At 40.0% G+C, this 19677-nt stretch overlaps 6 protein-coding genes across 9 annotated transcripts; 4 read left to right on the top strand and 2 right to left on the bottom strand.

The window, feature by feature from the left end:
• Positions 1 to 80: 80 nt before the first annotated feature.
• On the bottom strand, positions 81 to 2315 carry LOC117626988 (pectate lyase-like). 2 transcript variants are annotated; one of them, XM_034358847.1, is made up of 4 exons: positions 1870 to 2315; positions 1099 to 1756; positions 772 to 1014; positions 81 to 633 (listed from the first exon to the last, which is right to left on the bottom strand). In XM_034358847.1, the coding sequence occupies exons 1-4, from the start codon at positions 2073 to 2075 to the stop codon at positions 415 to 417; spliced, it is 1326 nt and encodes a 441-aa protein (XP_034214738.1). In that variant the 5' UTR covers positions 2076 to 2315; the 3' UTR covers positions 81 to 414. The 2 variants fall into 2 exon arrangements, with proteins under 2 accessions (XP_034214738.1, XP_034214739.1); XM_034358848.1 differs by having other exon boundaries at positions 1099 to 1753.
• An 814-nt stretch (positions 2316 to 3129) lies between these two features.
• LOC117626990 (inactive protein RESTRICTED TEV MOVEMENT 2-like) lies at positions 3130 to 4362 on the top strand. The gene is made up of 2 exons (XM_034358851.1): positions 3130 to 3421; positions 3637 to 4362. Exons 1-2 carry the CDS (start codon positions 3283 to 3285, stop codon positions 4200 to 4202), a joined length of 705 nt encoding a protein of 234 aa, XP_034214742.1. The 5' UTR covers positions 3130 to 3282; the 3' UTR covers positions 4203 to 4362.
• A 1056-nt stretch (positions 4363 to 5418) lies between these two features.
• On the top strand, positions 5419 to 6915 carry LOC117626989. Its single transcript, XM_034358850.1, has 2 exons — positions 5419 to 5690; positions 5964 to 6915. Exons 1-2 carry the CDS (start codon positions 5474 to 5476, stop codon positions 6569 to 6571), a joined length of 825 nt encoding a protein of 274 aa, XP_034214741.1. The 5' UTR covers positions 5419 to 5473; the 3' UTR covers positions 6572 to 6915.
• A 1139-nt stretch (positions 6916 to 8054) lies between these two features.
• LOC117626986 (protein QUIRKY) lies at positions 8055 to 11787 on the top strand. Its single transcript, XM_034358845.1, has one exon. The coding sequence runs from the start codon at positions 8204 to 8206 to the stop codon at positions 11384 to 11386; it is 3183 nt and encodes a 1060-aa protein (XP_034214736.1). The 5' UTR covers positions 8055 to 8203; the 3' UTR covers positions 11387 to 11787.
• Positions 11788 to 12757: 970 nt separating this feature from the next.
• Positions 12758 to 14251, top strand: LOC117626984 (mitochondrial outer membrane protein porin of 36 kDa-like). The gene is made up of 5 exons (XM_034358844.1): positions 12758 to 12856; positions 12951 to 13037; positions 13179 to 13240; positions 13371 to 13606; positions 13700 to 14251. Exons 1-5 carry the CDS (start codon positions 12808 to 12810, stop codon positions 14001 to 14003), a joined length of 738 nt encoding a protein of 245 aa, XP_034214735.1. The 5' UTR covers positions 12758 to 12807; the 3' UTR covers positions 14004 to 14251.
• Positions 14252 to 14480: 229 nt separating this feature from the next.
• LOC117626981 (hypersensitive-induced response protein-like protein 1) lies at positions 14481 to 17964 on the bottom strand. Of its 3 annotated transcripts, none has more exons than XM_034358840.1 (6): positions 17776 to 17964; positions 16138 to 16346; positions 15616 to 15736; positions 15414 to 15505; positions 15232 to 15328; positions 14481 to 15119 (listed from the first exon to the last, which is right to left on the bottom strand). In XM_034358840.1, the coding sequence occupies exons 2-6, from the start codon at positions 16324 to 16326 to the stop codon at positions 14764 to 14766; spliced, it is 855 nt and encodes a 284-aa protein (XP_034214731.1). In that variant the 5' UTR covers positions 16327 to 16346; positions 17776 to 17964; the 3' UTR covers positions 14481 to 14763. The 3 variants fall into 3 exon arrangements, with proteins under 3 accessions (XP_034214731.1, XP_034214730.1, XP_034214729.1); XM_034358839.1 differs by lacking the exon at positions 17776 to 17964 and adding an exon at positions 16896 to 17021; XM_034358838.1 differs by lacking the exon at positions 17776 to 17964 and having other exon boundaries at positions 16138 to 16359.
• Between the last annotated feature and the right edge of the window lie 1713 nt (positions 17965 to 19677).

The raw sequence follows: 19677 nt of genomic DNA, 5'->3' as shown, positions 1-19677 counted from the left end.
TTGGTGTAAATAAAAGCCACGAAAGCATGAATCGTAACAATAGCTTGAGTAAATCCTAAGAACATGTTGCTGCCACACCATTCATAAGTTCAAACCATTTCTTCACCATGAATGAGAAAGTCGAATTGCAGAACATATCAAAGTACATATCTTGACTAGAGAGAACAAATTAAATCAACCGATGAAATCAGAAATTATATCAATTGCATTGTTTCTCCCAATTCTAAGCCTTTATTTTTCCCTTCTTCCCCAAACTGTCAGATCCCCCTATAATTGAAACTACAAAAGCAATAAGAAGACAGTGTTACTCTTCACTGTCGGCTGCTACAACCTCTGTTATTTCTGAACAGGGTTCAGTTTGAGCTTCATACATTTATATACAATTTTCATTTTTTGTTTATTCCCACATACACATTAACATGGCTTATTTTTAACGCATTTAAGAGGACCGGCAAAGCGTGTGAGCCTGGTCACAAATGACCCAGGTTTTGCCTGGATCATATCTGCCTTTGGGAGATTCCTAATGGGGCTTCCGGATTGAACAAAGAATGCTCCGTTCATCATAAGATCATTCTCTGATCTCCAATTCCATGATCTCCACTCGCCCTCTTGTGCATTGTTCCTATGAGTCACCTACATAACAACAAGGACAGCATTCAAAATTAGTTCAAGGAACAAGTCCCACGACTTGGTTTTTTGATATGTGATTAGATATAAAACAAATTTGGTGTAGAGACCAGTTTGTGCTTGTGCTAACACTAGTATATGTACCTCTTTAGTCGCTTGGTTCGACGGAGCAATGAACCGGTTGCCCTGGCTAATTATGGTAGGGTGTTGGCTGCCTCCAATGGCATACATAAGCCAATGAGTGTAGTCGTTGTTGACGACATGGAAAAATCCCCACCGGCACCTTGGCATCCGCTGAACCAACCCCTTCCCGAAATGGTTGAAAGCCAGAGTTATCTGCATCACTTGATCCTGAGAGTTGCTATCACTTGAACCAAACAACATCACCTGCACAATATATATAATCAGTAGCACGCATGATTTCACAAATGGGGTTAGTTTTGTAAAATGCAATAACAGATGGATTTTTACATCATTATGATTGGTGAGGTGACAGTTGGATATGGTGATGGCCGTAGAGCCTTGGATGGCATCAATGAGCCCATCTGCGCAATTTGACAAAGAGACATGGTCTATCCAAACGTTTGTGGCTCCAAACATGGATATTCCATCTCCGTCGCTACGCGTGCGCTGTCCAAAGTGATTGATAGAGTCCCTAATCATGCCGCCATTTCCAGGCTTGTTGTTATGGATGTGGAGGTTGGTGATGATCACATTCTTCACAAACTGCAATGAAATTTGGGCGCCATCGAGGATGTGCACGTTAGCACCTCGTGCATCAATGGTCTTGTCACTGGCCACCAGAAGCTCTTCGGTCAGCTTTATCCTCATGTCCCGAGCAAATATGATCCAAAGTGGCCCATTTTGAATCACAGCGTGGCGGAGTGTGCCGGGTTTCGGGTTCACTAGGTCAGCGTCGGTGTTATCTGTGACCACATATATTGGTCCAAGTTTCCCTCCAGTTGCCTTGCGCCCAAAGCCAAGGGCACAATCGGCTAGCCTCTTGCGATTTTTTTCCCAGTTTGGATCGCATCGCCAACAACGATCGATAGGGTTTGTAGCCATGCATGGACCCTTGTACTTCTGGTTCAAGTTCCTTCTTGTGTTGTTTGCATAATCGAAGGTGCTGCTTGTAAATGATGATCAACATTTTCAAACCCAAAACAACAACAAAAAATCAATGTTCAAGAAATCAAAATGTGTTTAAATTTCTGGTTTCTTGTGTGACAACAAGGAACTTACTCAAGGACTTGCTTGTTGAAATGCTCGGTGACTGCTATAGGATCATCATGGTAGGCTTCATGGGCGGCCTTCTTGGCTTCTGCGGCTCTCTGCTGCCAATGCTCATCAAAATCCGCAATGTTTGCCCTCACTGTTGTTGGGATTGTTATTGCAATTACAAAAACACATAAAATCACAACATTTAGCTTCTCAGCTTCCATTGCCATCCTACAAAAAAAAATTTCTTCACCTTTCCTTGTTTTCTTACTTTTTTTGTTTTGTTGGGTTTATTTTTCTTATACTGATGTCTAATGTAGCAAAGGTTGAGCCCTATATGGGGGTGTGAAACTGGACCTACCAGACTGCTTGGGTTGAAGTAATGGCTTTAATTTGCAGGGCAGGGCAGGACAGTTTCCATGGTTATTAATTGAAATTTTTTTTTTTTAAGGGAATTAATTAAAAGATTTAGAACTGCAATGGGGGAGTTTGGTTATATATGCACAACGAAGAAATCTAAATGAAGCAAATAGATGAGAATGAGACGTGGGGAGGGAAGAGAGGGGAGCCCCTTTCCCTTTCAACGGTCGAAATTCCTATTTGCCTTCTTTGCTCACTTTGGATTTTCTTTATTGGATTAGCTTAGTTCTTCCTTTTCCCTTCTCTTATTAATTTCTACAATCTCTCTTGACCATTCCTCTTGATTCTTACCATTAGTCAACATCCAAAAAAAGTGATCTCTAAAAGGATAAAATCATTCCTAAATATTCCATATTTAAAAATAATAATAAAACTACTTTAAAGAGTAATGTAACATGTGTGTGATTGATAATATGTTATTTCATACTTACTAATCGCATCATTGATTACATTATTTCATTCTTACTAATACGGCCGATAATGTTGTCAATCAACATGGTACAAGTAATTTGATTGAAAATTAAAATGTGATTAGCCGCGGCTTTAGGCATAACATATATGTATATATATATGTTCATACCATGCCATTAAGCATATATGAATATAATATAGGCCGTAATCTAATAAAATTATAGAGACCGCCGCCGCAAAGACAGAAAGAGAGGTTAGTTTGGACACAAGGAAAGCAAGGAATAGTGTCCTTGACATGCAGTCCAATCCAACCACTACAACATTTTGCAAATGCAGGCAAATTAAGTTTGGAATAAGATGATCCAGAATGCATATATCGTTTTCCCACAAGGAAACCTGTTTGTTATTTGACTACATAACCCTACACCAAGCCATTGCTACTCCTATATATATATACAATCAATCAGAGGTTTTGCATATCTATATATCTCCAACCATTCACCACAAAGCATTCTATCATTTTATTGTAATTAATTCGCACGCAAAACAAACGCTTAAATTTGTTATTATAAGGTTCAGTTTGTATTATTTGTTGATAATTAACTGATGGCACAAGTCAGAGGATCATCAACAAGAGGGATGGGAGAGAGATCGTCATCATCGACACGCTTGCACCAAAAGATTTTGCCTTCCTCAGGTTGGACAGAGGACTCCAATGGCCATTATCTTCTTGTTGATCTTCCAGGTAACTTCATGAGATGAGCATCTAATATTAATTTTCTTTCTCTATTCCCTATAATGTTCCATTTCCTTAAGAAAAACATAATGCATGTGCATGCTCTTTTTTACTCACGTAGAAATTTCATATGAACTTAGTCACGTGGTGTTATAGTCACACAGATAGATAGAGATATTGATTCTTCGTTATTATGTTTAGTTATTTACAAAATTGTGTCTTAGATTTTAAGAAGGAGGAGGTGAAGCTTGTGGTGAATGTCTCAGCTGGCCATTTAACAGTCAGCGGACAAAGGCAAGTCAATGAGAAGAAATCTGAGTATTTTGAGCAGAACTTTACCATCCCTCCAAACTCAGATGTCGATAAGATCACCGGAAAATTTGACGGTGAGATTCTCTATGTCACTGTGCCAAAGGTAGCAGCAGTTGTAGAAGAAAAGAAAGAAGCGGAACCTGAAATAGAAAACCAAAATGTTGATGAAACCGCTGCCACAGAACCAGCTAAGCCAGAGAACAAAAATGTGGAAGGCGCTGCAGCAGAAAACATACACTTAACAAGACCGAAAAATGATGGACAGCACTCGAACAAAGATGATGGAGCCTCAAAAAAATTATCAGGAATTAATGACCGCATATTCTTTTCTCTGGAGAATATAAGGAAATGGGATAAGCATGAAGATGGGATTTTGAAGACTGCAATGGAGATGTTGAGCAAAAATAAAGGGACTGTTATAACAGCTGTGGTGGCATTTTCACTAGGGGTGCTAGTTTCTCGTCAGACGTTCCAATGAGCAGGGCAATGAGAATTAAGATTATCTAGAGAGCTAGCTCTTTAATTAATTAATCTGTGTACATTAATTAACTGTTAAGTTACACTTGTTTTACTTTAATTCTCTGTCATCTGTTGTTTATAAATAAGAACATTTCAATGAATGAGATGTATCCTTGTAACCTTCTCCTCTTAAACTAAATTTCTAACCTGTTTAAATCATTCATAACATCTATACCTAAAACTCTACTCAAAGAGCAATATATATATATATATATATATATATATATATATATATAGAGAGAGAGAGAGAGAGAGAGAGAGAGAGAGAGAGAGATTATGTTGAGGGATTCCTTAAATAAGTTTATTTGAGAGACGCCCTTATAGTGCCTACTCTGCATTGTATTTTACTAATCCAAACCATCTATTTTTTAGATAATAATTCAAAGATCATATCTACAAAAAATCACTTGAATCCAATATCATTTGACCACTCAATTGAGTTATTGAAATTTTAGTACTTTCTTGAAGTACCGTATTCATTAATTTTATAGGATACAATTGGATGTCGAAACGGTTTCTGATTTGTCGAATTTTTTGTAAAGATGATCTATGAATGTAGACTTTAAAAATAGTTGGTTTGGATTGTTGAAAAACAAAAATTGTAGGGACCTTAAAGGGTGTCCCTATATCATTTGACTACTCAATTAAATTATTGAAATTTTAGTACTTTCTAGATGCACCTTTTTCATTGATTTTGTAGGACAAACTTAGATGTCTAAACAGTTTTCGATTTGTCTAATTTTTTGCAAGGATGATCTCTGAATGAAAACCTAAAAAATAGATGGTTTGGATCATTAAAAATAAAATCGTAAGGTACCCTAAATGATATTATTTGAGGGATCTCAATAGATGGGATATATATGTGTGTGTGTGCGCGTGTTAGCAAGAAATATGGTGAAATAATTAGAGGAAAAATCTTGTTTCACATAATCACCATTCTTAACTCATCGCACACATATACTGTGTGGGCTCCATCTAGTTAATTGGTATGTTAATGTTATATTAATTATAGGCCTTGATAGAAAGAGAGGTATAGTTTATTAATAATTAATTGGGAGTTTAGGCACAAGGAAGGCAAGGAATAATATTGTCCTTTTTCCACCATGAAAACCCAAATAAGCCAGCAAGCAACCCCAAACTTGGCATGTAGGGGAAATTAAGATTGACCCTGCATGCAGCTTCCTAAATCGATAATGTCTAGCTACTCCTATATATACAATCAATCAATCAATGGGTTCACCACAAATTGGATCATCATCTTTTCAATGGGTTAATTTTGTTATTACAATTAAGGTTTCATCGGTTGGTATTAGTGGATCGTTGATGGCAGATGTTAGAGGATCCACAAGATGGTCGACATCAACAATAGGCCTTCGTCGAAAGGTTGTACCTTTCTCAGAGTGGATGGAGGACTCCAAAGGCCATTATCTCCTCCTTCAACTTCCAAGTACTTCATATCTACTATAGCATATCTATTTTTCCAATACTTTATTGTTGTTTCATTTCCTCAAAAGAAAAAACACAAAGCATATATGCATGATTTTTTTCTTTCACGTGGTGTTACAATCACATGATGATCATGATCCACTTATATATATAAACCAAAAAGTGGATATTAATTGTACGTACGTAGGAACTAATTGATAATATAACCAGAAGCATTATATTATTAATGAGATTTGTTTATCTTATAAATTATAATTATACAATTGTCTCTTAGATTTCAAAAAGGGGGAGGTGAACGTTGAGGTCAATGACTCAGCTGGCCATGTAACAATCAGCGGAGAAAGGCAAGTGAATAAAGAGAACGAATCTGGGTCTTCTGAGGAGGAGGAGGAGGAGGAGGATGAATTTGAGTCTTTTGATGAGGAGGAGAGTGAATCTGATCAGTCTTCTGAGGATGAAATGTATTTTGTGGAGATTAAGAATGAATTTGAGTATTTTGAGGAGAAATTTTCCATTCCGCCAAACTCAGATGCCAATATGATCACAGCAAAATTGGAGGGTGAGACGCTCTATATCATTATACCAAAGATAGGAGCAACAGAAAATGATACACAGTATACAAATGTCCAAGGCTTATTATTAAGACCCGAAAATGATGGACACTACTCAAACATACTATTAGGAAATGGCCATGTATTGTTCTCTCTAGAAAATATAAGGAAATGGGATGAGCATGAAGATGGGGTTTTAAGGATGGCAATGGAGATGTTGAGCAAACAGAAAAGGATGGTTTTAACCGCCGCGACCGCCGCGGCCGTTGTAGCATTTTCATTAGGGATGCTAGTTTCTCATCAGACGTTCCAATCAAGAGGAGGAGAATGAGAATTAAGTATGAATTAAGTCTGGCTAGCTATGGATATTATGTTTACACACGCAAATCTCCTCTTATTATTAATGAAAATGAAAATGTCTGAAAAATTAAACATGATCAGATGCTAATGGCATGGATAATTCTATTACAAAATTGTATGTATTAACCTTTGATATAGAGTCTCTATTTTGTGGACATGTTAAGAGTTGTATTAAAGTTGAAGAAGTTAAAAGCAGCAGCCTCTTTGGGTAAGGGCATGTTTGTATGTTTGCTAATATTCTGAGGCTTGAGCATCAATCTACCTATTATCTCATCCACAGATCATGAGCAGAGAGCCAAAATATGCTCAAAACAGAAGGGCATCAATTCAAAAATGACTTTATTATATATGCATATATGTATATGTAGGGAAGCAGGATCAGATTCGTTGAGCAAACAAAAGCAGAGAGCAACACAGCAATTGGAAAAAAAAGCCACTCCACCACAACATCACTTTCTCCATCTGATGCGGCTTGGAGAAGCTTCTTCGAGATGCGTGCCAATTGCCAAAAAGATGTGACCTAATATCCACTCAAAGATGAGAAAAACTTAGTTACAACGGATATAGCTGTACTGTTTTGCTATATCCGGCCAATAATGCTATGTTATGTGGAAGTGTTATCATGCGCATGTCATAACGTTATTGGTTGAAAATAACAAAATAGTGTTATCTCCGTTTCATGAAGGTCTTTCTCCTCCTATGTATCTGAAAGAAATTAAAGCAATTTAAATCCACAATTATATCTGAAAAAATCACTTTTACTAGTTCAGGTGCTTTTCTGAACACAACTGAGTTGCCCATATGGTGGTAGAAAAAAGGATAATATGTGTATGTCGGACTTGGAATATTTTGATGATTTTGTTTGACAAGGGGACATAAAGAGATAGAGGAGAGGAGAATATATAGAAGAGAACCCAATATGAAAATAAAAAGGGGGATGATATGCTTTGTCACCCAAACCTTTATTCAAAATGTGATTGCTTTTCACAAAAAGGAGAGGGCCATGCACACAGACATACATACTTGCCTCACTCACTGGAAGAATCATGTGCCTTCTTCCATCCAGTACAACTTATCTCTCATTCTCTTCTTTCTCTATCATCATCTAATGCTATCACCCATCACAATATTTGACATGCCAATTCTTAAACAAACCATAATCAAATTAATTATGAAAAAGCAAATAATAAAGGAAAAGAAAGAGGAATGTGTGAATTATAATTTACAAGCCGAAAAGTGAATCGAAAACCTTCAGGAGAGAGAATGGAATCTAATCTCTTCCTTCTCAACAAAATCTTTTAACCAAAAAAATGCACACAAAAATTATCAATAATAAATTTTAAAAAATAAAAACAAAAAGATTAGCATGGTAATCAAGCACCATGCCATGCATTAGGCATATGATATGATATGATGCAATGCAACCCAGCAAGCAAGCAGTGCACAAATTCAAAAAAGCGCACAGCTCAAAAGCAAAACCCAAAACCCGCACATCCCCCTTCCCATTCATTCTCTCTCCCGCTATCAACGCCCAATTTACAAACTGTTTTTGTCCATAACCAAAACCAAAACTCACTCACACTCCCATCAGAAATATGGTCCCATGATGGTTTCTTTCCAACTTCCAACCCAACAACAGTCACCGCCACAACAACAGCCACCGCCACAATCCCAATCCCAACCCCAACCCCAGCCCCAGCCCCAGCCCCAGCCACAACCTTCAGAACCACCGCAGCCGCCGAGGACAGTAAGGAAGCTGATCGTCGAAGTCGTCGACGCGCGGGACCTTCTGCCCAAGGATGGCCAGGGCAGCTCCAGCCCCTACGTTGTCGCCGACTTCGACGGCCAGCGCAAGCGCACCTCCACCAAGTACAAGTCCCTCAACCCCGCCTGGAACGAGGCCCTCGAGTTCGTCGTCTCCGACCCCGACCACATGGAGTATGAGGAGCTCGAGATCGAGGTCCTCAACGACAAGCGTTTCGGCAACTCCAGTGGCACCGCCCGTAAAAACCACTTCCTCGGCAGGGTCAAGCTATACGGCACCCAGTTTTCCAGGCGCGGCGACGAGGGATTGGTATATTTCCAGCTGGAGAAGAAAAGCGTGTTCAGCTGGATCAAAGGCGAGATTGGACTGAGGATTTATTACTACGATGAGTTGGTTGAGGAATCGCCGCCTCCCCCGCCTCAGGAGGATCCGCCGCAGGAGAAGCCGAGATCTCCGCGTCCGGGGGTTGGGGTGGTCGAGGAAAGTAGGGTCTTCGAGGTCCCTGGATTTCCGCTTGCGAACCGAATGCACGAAAGCTCGTACTCGCCGCCGGTTGTCGAGGAGTCGCCGCCACCGATGGTTCATGTACATTCTGAACAGGCCGGGCACGATATGTCGAGTCATCATCAGCATCAGCCGGAGCCTCAGTTTCAATCGGAGGTGAGAAAAATGGAGACTCACAGAATGATGAATACTGAGAGAGTGAGAATCCTAAGGAAGCCTAACGGAGACTTCTCGCCGAAGGTGATTTCCGGCAAGTTCGCGGGGCCGGAGATGGAGAGAATCCACCCCCGCGATCTCGTTGAGCCGATGCAGTATTTGTTCATCAGAATAGTCAAGGCTCGAGGCCTGGCTCCGAACGAGAGCCCCTACGTGAGGGTCCGTACATCGACCCACATGGTGAGGTCGAAGCCGGCGGTTCACAGGCCCGGCGAGCCGACGGACTCGCCCGAGTGGAACCAGGTGTTCGCGCTCGCACACAACCGGCCTGACTCAGTGAGCTCGGAGCTGGAGATCGTCGTTCTCGACTTGCCGTCCGACAAGTTCTTAGGCGGCATTCGCTTCAACCTCGCCGATGTGCTGGTTCGAGATCCTCCGGACAGTCCCTTGGCTCCGCAATGGTGTTCTCTAGACGGAGATCAGAACTCCGGCCGAATCACCGGGGAAATCCAGCTCTCTGTTTGGATCGGGACCCAAGCCGACGATGCCTTCCCTGAAGCGTGGAGCTCCGACGCGCCATTCGTGGCTCACACGCGTTCCAAAGTTTACCAATCGCCGAAGCTCTGGTATCTGAGATTGACGATTATGGAAGCTCAGGACCTTCACATTCCATCGAATTTGCCTCCATTAACGGCTCCCGAGATCCGAGTCAAAGCTCAGCTGGGGCCACAATCAGCTAGAACCAGGCGCGGATCCATGAATAATCACAGCGCGTCGTTTCACTGGAACGAGGACCTCATCTTCGTCGCAGGGGAGCCTCTCGAGGACTCGTTGATCTTAATCGTCGAGGACCGCACCAATAAAGACGCCGAGATCCTCGGCCACGTCGTAATTCCGGTGAGCTCGATCGAGCAGCGAATCGACGAGCGCTACGTGGCGTCCAAGTGGTTCGGGCTGGAGTGCCAAGGAAACGCGCTGGAGTGCCGCAGGAGCGAGCCCTACTGCGGCAGAATCCATCTACGGCTCTGCTTGGAGGGAGGGTATCACGTGCTGGACGAAGCGGCGCACGTGTGCAGTGACTTTCGGCCCACAGCTAAGCAGCTGTGGAAGCCGGCTGTAGGCATTTTGGAGCTGGGGATTCTCGGCGCTCGCGGCTTGCTTCCCATGAAAGCCAAATCAGGTGGGAAAGGCTCCACGGACGCTTACTGTGTGGCCAAGTACGGGAAAAAGTGGGTCCGTACTCGGACCATCACCGATAGCTTTGACCCGCGCTGGAACGAGCAGTACACGTGGCAGGTTTATGACCCTTGCACCGTCCTCACCATAGGAGTGTTTGACAACTGGCGCATGTTTGCTGGCGTGGGGGAGGACAAACCAGACTGCCGTATAGGAAAAATACGAATACGTATATCTACGCTGGAGAGCAACAAGGTGTATACGAACTCATACCCGCTGCTGGTGCTGTTGAGAACTGGGTTGAAGAAAATGGGTGAAATCGAGTTGGCGGTTCGGTTTGCCTGCCCGTCGTTGCTGCCCGAGACATGCGCGGTCTATGGACAACCATTGCTTCCTAGAATGCACTATCTCCGCCCCCTTGGGGTGGCTCAACAGGAGGCATTGCGCGGTGCCGCCACTCGCATGGTGTCAGCATGGCTAGCTCGCTCAGAGCCGCCTTTGGGGTCCGAGGTGGTGAGGTACATGTTGGATGCGGATTCGCATTCATGGAGCATGAGAAAAAGCAAGGCGAATTGGTTTCGGATTGTGGCTGTGCTTGCATGGTTGGTCGGGTTGGCAAAATGGTCTGATGATATTAGAAGATGGAGAAACCCGGTTACCACGGTTTTGGTCCATGTGTTGTATTTAGTTCTTGTTTGGTACCCGGATTTGATTGTCCCAACCGGGTTTCTATACGTGTTCTTAATTGGTGTTTGGTATTACCGGTTCAGGCCCAAGATCCCAGCCGGGATGGATATCCGGCTGTCTCAAGCGGATACGGTTGATCCGGATGAACTTGATGAGGAGTTTGATACAATCCCAAGCTCAAGGCCACCCGATGTCATCCGGGTTCGGTATGATCGGTTACGGATGTTGGCAGCCCGGGTCCAAACAGTTTTGGGTGATTTTGCGACACAGGGAGAGCGGGCCCAAGCCTTGGTGAGCTGGAGAGACCCAAGAGCCACAAAACTGTTCATTGGAGTGTGCCTAGCTATCACTGTGGTTTTGTATGCAGTGCCACCAAAAATGGTTGCTGTGGCCTTGGGATTTTACTATCTGCGCCACCCCATGTTCCGAGAGCACATGCCGCCGGCTAGCCTGAACTTCTTCCGGAGGCTGCCAAGCTTGTCGGACCGGTTAATGTAGAGGGAGAGCGGGAAGGAAGAGTAGTAGATATAATATATGGCAACATTTTGTTACTTAGGTGCTAAATTAATCAGAGGGTGACAAAAATTTGAAATTGCGATGAAAACAACTGTGTTGAGTTGAAAAAGAGGTCCTTCAAAATAAAGAGTGAAAAAGTGAGTGGGGAAAGTGGCAAGTTGTCATCATGTTCTGTTTTTTTGTGGTTTGTTGAATTGATTGACTCACTATTGAAACCTTGATATAAGAGAAAGGCAATGGGAGGGGGAAGAAAAAATGAGTGTTGGTAGACTTGAAAAGAACATTTGGATGGCAGTGCAGAGCTTTCTGTGACGATGCCGCGGAAAAGTATGAACACTGAAATTGCTTTCTAACGTATAAAATTGCATTCGCATATTTCATCATGTGCTTGTTTCTATATTGTTAATTAAACTCTCTCCTCCTCATATTGAGCATGGATAAATATATGTATTTCATTATTATTATAATTATTTTGTGCCGTTGTTACTGGCCATTAACATGAAGACCCAAAAAAGAGAAGCAGAACAAGGTAAAAAGATAACGAGGATGGAGCTGATGATGTTAAAAAGGAGAAGAAAAATGAGTTATTTTTATATGTTTCGGGTACACCAGCTTGTCCCATGCGTATTGTGTGGTACACCAACTAGCTGCTGTACCCAAAACATACAAAAATTTCTCAAGAAAAAGAACCCTCAAGATAAAAAGGATCCCGCAAAACTCAGGCAAAAGCTAGGCCTTATAGTCAAAGAAACGAGCCGCTGCTGCCACAACTGCTTCCCATTTAGACTTTTGTAATCGGAATTGCAAATACTTCAAAATTTTCAAGGCACTTTTGTTTTTGTGTCTTTCAAATAATTCTACCACTGATTCATTTCCCATGTAAATAGCAATGAATTCATAAGTTATGTTACCTAGTTTGGTTTTGATATAAACAAAGCCAAAAGAAAGGGTTGGGCCAAAAGATGAATGGTCATCTAAACAACACAGAAAATGAAAATTCCCTAATCTAAAAACCCACTAGGAAGATAATCACCTTGAGCCCTTGACACTACAAATATAATTGTTAATTTCCACCTTCTTTTTTTTTTTTTTTTTCTTCCCCTTTTCAGCTATTGAATTCCTTGCCTATTTGAAGTCCTGCATCCTTAAAGCATCAACAAGGTGACTACGACCTTTCATGGGAAAAACTCCAACACAGAGAATTTTCACTCTCGTCCCACATTGTACTCCCTAGTTTAGTATCAGTTTGTCAACAATAAGGAAACTTCCTCTTCCTTCTTTGGTGCCATCCTAATTGAATTCTCAATAAATTCCCATGCCACCTTATACACCATAATTATACATTCTACCAATTAATCAAAGATTTTTTAAATTAAGCTTGATCCCAGTTGGTTTAGCAACAAATGAGTAACACTCCAGGTGCCTCCTTCAACATTGGCAAGGAGGCCAGAGGTTTTAGACACTCTACACATCCATCTTCTTCTCTCTTTGTATCCTTTTCTTTTGATCTTTCTCTACTCATACATGTTCTCTTACTTTTGATCAGATCTTCTCTACAAAGATTTTGCTTATCAACCGCCCGTGCGGTTTGATTATCGAAGCCTCAACTGGAGCAGTGATGTTTCATGCAAAGGTTAATTCAAATCTGTTTATCTTTGCTTCTTCACAACATTACAATATTAAATCTGTCAAGTATTGTTGAGGAATGGTGATGATAAAACTGAGCTGGGACTCATAGTTTAGCATGGTTTGCTGGTTTCTGTGACTTCTGCAGTTAAACTGATTGCTCCTGGCCTCAGCACCCTCTTCAGTTTTACCATACCAGATTATGGCAGGGTAAGAATTTCCATCAATTTTCCATCTGAGCTACTTTTCAACTTCTTGTTTGAAACCATTAATAAGTTTGATGAGTGATAAATTACACAAGGCCTCACTCTAAGATCAATAGGCATCATTGTGGTAACAGGTGGAGCTGCAATATGAAAACCCTTTTGTGGGGATTGCTGGAGGAATCGGATTGATACGAAATTCCTCCAATACATATGATCCAGTTGCAAACTTATCTGGTGTGGTAGGCATAGGAGGCAGTTCTCTGTTCACCATTGGAGCTGACCTTGCCGCTGACATAGCTACGGGGGCATTTGACAAATTCAACGCCGGTTTGAGCTTCAATGGTGCCTTTGCTACTGCTTCCTTGTCCCTGTGAGCAATCCTGTGAGAACTTGGAAAAGAGAAAATAGTGCACATTACGAACATAAGTTTGTTGACATGAACATAACACTTTGAATTATGCAGGGACAAGCTTGATACTTTAAAAGCTTCATGGTACCACATGGTGAACCCACTGACCAACACAGCCCTTGGAGCAGAGTTGAAACATAGCTTTTCAACAAATGATACTGCCCTCGCGGTCGGTGCCCGGCATGCATTTTTTCCCTCTACGCTGGCGAAGGCTCGAGTTAGCACGCACGGCAGCGTTGGTGTTGTTATACAGCAAGGATTCTGGCAAAAGATCTTTATGTCTATATCTGGAGAGGTGGATTTTGTAGGCATGAACAAAAGTCCAAAAATTGGACTATCTCTGGCTGTTAGGCTCTAAAGGAACACCATTTGGAAGCAACTTTTGCTGGTGCTGCAAATTGTTATTATCATGATTTGATTATTTTTGGTTTTGTATTAGTTTTTATGAGGTCAATAGTGGAGAAAATGATTAAAATCCGATGAAATTCAGTAATGTATACTGGAAAGAAATATTCTTTCTATTTCAGGATGGTTATGGGTTATGCCAAAGCCTTGCTTAATACAAGGAGGATTAGATGTTTGGTTATTTAATTTCACTTGTGTTCAGGACAGACTCCGAAAAAGAAAGGCTAGGAACCCACGTAGCTGGCTTCATATACATTTTCCTTGGTAGAAACTTGTACTCTTTTCCTTTTTCTTTTGTTTCTTCTGAAACTGCTTTGGGTTACCTCAAGCTACACATATCCATGGCCAATAACCATCACATTTAAGAAGATTAACTCTGCCAAATGAGAGAATTCTTCATATATCTAATAAACTAATACAGTGAAGCTTATTTGGAGGAAGATAATGAAAAAATAGGATTCTTTTTTGTGAAGAAATTCATACACTTTTCAGTCGTCTACACACTTAAAAGGTGAAACTGTACAAGAATCAAGTTCAAGCATGAAGAATTCTCTCATTGTATACGATCATTATATGCTCACCACAAGTATACAGTAGCAGTATTGAACAATTAAATGAAACCATGAAACAAAACTATAGCAAACAGAACACCTCGGGATGAAGCAAAAGAAAGACTTGCAGATAAGAAATGAAAAACTTGTAGAAGTTCCAAACTACTGGTGAGAACCCTGAAGAAGTCCATCACGAATCTGAGAAGCTACATCACGGACAGAACCAGGTCCATGGGGAATAAACACGGCAGAGGATTTAGAGGAAGCGCCAATTTCCTTCATGGTGTCAAAATACTGAGTCACAAGGACCATGTCCATGACATCCTTTGCAGTAGTCCCTGGAACATTGACAGAGAAGCCCAGCACACTGTCTCTCAAACCATCTACAATTGCTTGACGCTGGCGAGCTATACCCAGCCCAGAGAGATACTTGGATTCGGCCTCACCCTCAGCCCGCTTAATTTGCAAAATCTTCTCTGCCTCTGCCTTCTCATTAGCTGCCACCCGCATTCTTGCAGCTGAAAAATACACAGAAGAAATGGTAAAATAATTGAAACTGACAGACCACCAGTGCTATACAATAACAAAAGTTAAAAGGAATATGATAATCATCACAGATATGACTTATACCAGCATTGATTTCGTTCATTGCCCGTTTCACATGCTCATCTGGTTCTATGTCAACAATGAGCGTTTGTACAATCTCATAACCATAAGCAGACATAGCCTGCAACGGAGAAAGAGTAACATGGTTAGAATCAAGTTATATTTAGAGTGCATATCATTATATTACTTCTGTTTTGCCACATTACTTTCTCGAGCTCATCTTCTACAGCTTTTGCAATGTCATTCTTTTGCTCAAAAGCAGCATCCAGGTTGAGCTTTGGAACACTAGCTCTAATGACTAACAAAATGAAAAAAGCAAACTCAATTAGTGAAAAATACTTGTGATGGGAAAAAAACTAAAAACAGTTGCATATCTCTAATTCATTAAGAAGGATATTTAGTTTATACCATCAAAAACATAGGCCTGGATTTGAGACCTTGTGTTGCTGAGTTTGTAGAAGGCATCATTTGCTTTGTCTGCCAGAGCACGATATTGAATAGATGCAACGACGTTGACAAATACGTTGTCCTAAAGAACATATAAATCAACGTATTATAGAGGCGCATATAGAGAACATGCAGTAAGTAAACACTAAAGTGCAAGATATTTTAATATAAAGACTTTTTCATCTAAAAATTACTTTCCCATTATTGCTCTATATTGAGTTTAAAAAAATCATTAGCATACTCGGCTTAAGTGTGCACTGATGTGAACACTTACAAATTTAGAAAAGAGTATATGCTCCCTCTACCTGGATTCATGTGTGAAAAATGCATGCAAACTGAGGCACTAGCCTAGATGACAAAATGAGATGGGCAATCTTTTGCTTGTAAGAGAACTTTGGAGGATGAAAGTATTAGATATTCAATTAAAAGACATGTAATGACCACTATTATATGGATAAAGTCTACTTATGAAAATTGAGAAACCTTTGTCTTGGTCTCACAGCGCACGTCCAATTGCTGCAAACGAAGAGAGAGATGACCAGCAATCTGATGCCCAAGAAACCAAGGCAGGCAATGGCATCCTGGCTCAAGAACTTCCACAAACCTACCAAATTTTTCCTTTACAGCTACTGTGGATTGATCAACTTGTACACAACAGAAAAGATTACCCATGTTCTCTTCACTATTTGTACCTTCACGAAACATAGATGCAAATCAGGAATTTTCTAGAAATAAACAATTTTTAGGAAATTTAAAAAGAGGATTAAATAGTAACAATCAAGATTTTAGCATGTCCATGGCATTCGATATATTCGTACACAGAGTTCATCAAATAATCTGACAATGATTCATTCATTAAAAACTATTCAGATCACGTGTTCAAGACCCATAGTCCATACCAAGAACATCATCTTCAAAGTTCAATTCATCAATGGCAATTAAACTATTGTTTATATCTCTGTATGCGTGCAGGCATGAAAGAGAGTGATTTAAAATTCGTATGTCAAGCAAAGGAGAGAGAAAATACAACTCGGGATTGAATGCAAAATGGACACAAGTTCAAATTGATCTTTCATAACACCATCCAAGATTCCAAGTAAGTAAAAACAGGTTTTTGCTAGAAGCATAACGGATTAAAAAGAGCCAAGAACAAGAACACATACACCCCGCAGAGCTATTTGTTCACCTATGTATCTCTCTCCGAGAGAGAGAGAGAGAGAGAGAGAGAGAGAGAGACTTACAGTTAGTATAACAGAAGAGAGCACAAGAGAGAAAGGGAAGAAGATAGGAATGAGACGACCCAAACGAGTTGAGATTTATATAGACTCAAAAGACGATAACTTGTAAAACTCTTGAAGAAGGCTACAGTCCACAAACTTACACAGTAAAATATTATAAAAATACTAATACAAGTTTCAGGCTTTAGCTTTACCACTCTGGCACAATGGAAAAATCGAAAGTCAACAGATTAGATACCCAAGGGGAACTTAATACTATGACCTGTAACAACAAACCGCCACATAGACTTCGTACAACTATACACAACTAAATGCAAAAACCAATAAGAAGAACAGAAAAAAACAACAGAAACACAAATTGTAAATTCCTAAATATAATTATACAAATAAACTAGTTTATTGCAGAACAAGCCTCAAAAACATCGTCGAGGGTAGCAGTACATAGTATTCATCAAGATACAACCAATACAGTTTGGTATACAGAATAAAAGAACAAGAACAGACATTTGATCAAATGAATACAATTCGACCAAACCATTTCTAAAATGGGATTGTGACAGCTGACAGCTCAGAGAGCTTTGCCGTCTTAACCAAGAAAAGGGCATCTGGGTTTGCTGCATTTATTTCTTTTCACCCAAAAATATAAACTTTTTTTATCTGAAATCAATTATTACCATTCCACAGATTACATTATCCGATACCCATATTGTAATTCAATAAACAAAATAGATATGCCGGGAAAAAACCAGAACTTGGTCAGGAAGATATGCAGAAAATGCAAAAAGCGAATAGTTTTGCTATAATAAATGCTTAACTACATGGAAATTGCAAAGAATCCCCGTAACCAAGATTGAAACTTGCAATGAAAGAGACGTGAATGTACCTTCTCTGCAATTTCTTCAGGAATTTTAGTTGCCCCTTCAAGATGACGAAGATGAGAACTACGCTTTTGAATACCAACCGGGGAAAGTGAGATGCTTTGAGTTTTCCATCGGAGCAAACAGATTGTGTGAATTTTACGAGACCAAGCATTTCGTCAACTGCAAAGGACCAATTGGCAATTTGCCAATAATTTCGATAACAAACCTGCTAACGTCGTCGTTTTTCGCGCCAGTGTTATTAATTCGGTGATGACAATGCCCACGTAAACTTTCAAAACACAGCTCACAAATCGCCACGTCCCTTTTCCTAGTTACACATCAGATTACAATTCACAAGTGGGTCCGAAAAGTTAACGGCCATGTTTGATTGGGCCCGGTCAACCATTATGTTTCTTTGACGCCAAGGTTTCCTATTTGTTTAACTACAAGTTTTTCAAGTAACAACTGAGGACAGCTTCATAATTATGTTGAATCTCTTCTATCATATGTAGGTAGGATTATGCAAGTTGAATTTGTCATTTTCAAGATTGTATGTGTTTGAAAACCAAAATATATAGTTTACTATCATTCTTACAAACGAAAACTGTTATTTGCACTCCAAAAAAGTCATCATGCACTTCTTTATTGAAAAAGCGAAACGACACTTAAAAGAGTGCGTGATGACTTTTTCAGACTGCAAATTATAACTCACTTATGAATATGCTTTGAGCATGTACACTCTGGATCCACACATGCTTTTCTTGTCTTTTAATTACGAAATTAGATTAGAACTTATGACAAAATTTAAGCGACAAATATATATATTTGGGTTTTCTTTAAGGACAATCAAGTCATCTTCTCTTTAAACGTTAATGACACTAAGAAGGGCCAAAACAAGAGCAACGTAGGAAAATGAAAGAGGATGTGATAGAATTAGATTAGGACTAAAATGGAGAAAAATATCATTAGATAGACCAATGGCTAGTTAGGAATAGAATTAGATAATCTGAAGAAGTTCATTTGAAAGTGAAATATTATCAATTAACAATCTCCAAAGACTAAGACTAGGCATATAATATTCAGTTTAAAAGGTTGTCGTAGAGAGCTTAGGTAACTTTTAAATAAAAATAAGACATGTACAAAATCTAAAGATAAGATCACAGCATATATATATAATATATATATATATATCTTCTTATTTGTCTTCACTTTCATAAATTTCCACGAAATATATGAGGTTAGTGAACAAGTCATTTCATGAATACATCATTCTAGTGGAAAATAGGTTATAACCCAGGGGTTATAATAAGACTATTTTTAATAGTCATATGATCAATTGTATATTATATTGTTATCGGACAGATGGATTGAATTCGTCAGCACATCTCTTTAACATAGCCTCCTCATTAGAGAACTTCCACCTATGATGTCATAGCAAAGAGTAAGGACATGCATTATTCATGTCATGGTAACTCAATGGCAATTACTATTCACACGGGATTAATTTTATTTTAAAAAAAAGATTCTAAACTTTTTGGTAATTTTTCATAATTTTTTTATAAAAAAATTTTCTTCACTGACGTCAGTGCCCTCAGGCAACAACTCGAACTATTCTTACCTTCGGGCCTGCCTAGTCTTTCTTGGAGCCCACCATCTACTCGAGCTGGATTTATGCGATAAAGTGAGTTTCTTCAACCTGAAAGCCCTTTTGCCGAGACTGAACTCTGCAGTGGAAGTGCTCTTATAGAAATTCGGTTATTTCATAATAAGCCATGACAAGTAAATAGTGGCTTAGTCTTGGGCGAATCCTAGCTTCAAGTGTAAGTAGCCTTATTAAATGGGTTGGGCTTAGATCACCCTTAGTCTTGGGCTTAGGTTCAAGTTTAAATAGCCTCATTAAATGGGTTAGGCTTAGTTCACCCTTA

The sequence above is a fragment of the Prunus dulcis genome, chromosome 5, assembly GCF_902201215.1.
Source record: "Prunus dulcis chromosome 5, ALMONDv2, whole genome shotgun sequence".
Taxonomy (NCBI): Eukaryota; Viridiplantae; Streptophyta; class Magnoliopsida; order Rosales; family Rosaceae; genus Prunus; species Prunus dulcis.
Note: the sequence above shows the minus strand (reverse complement) of the source record. Positions and strands in the feature narration are given on the sequence as shown.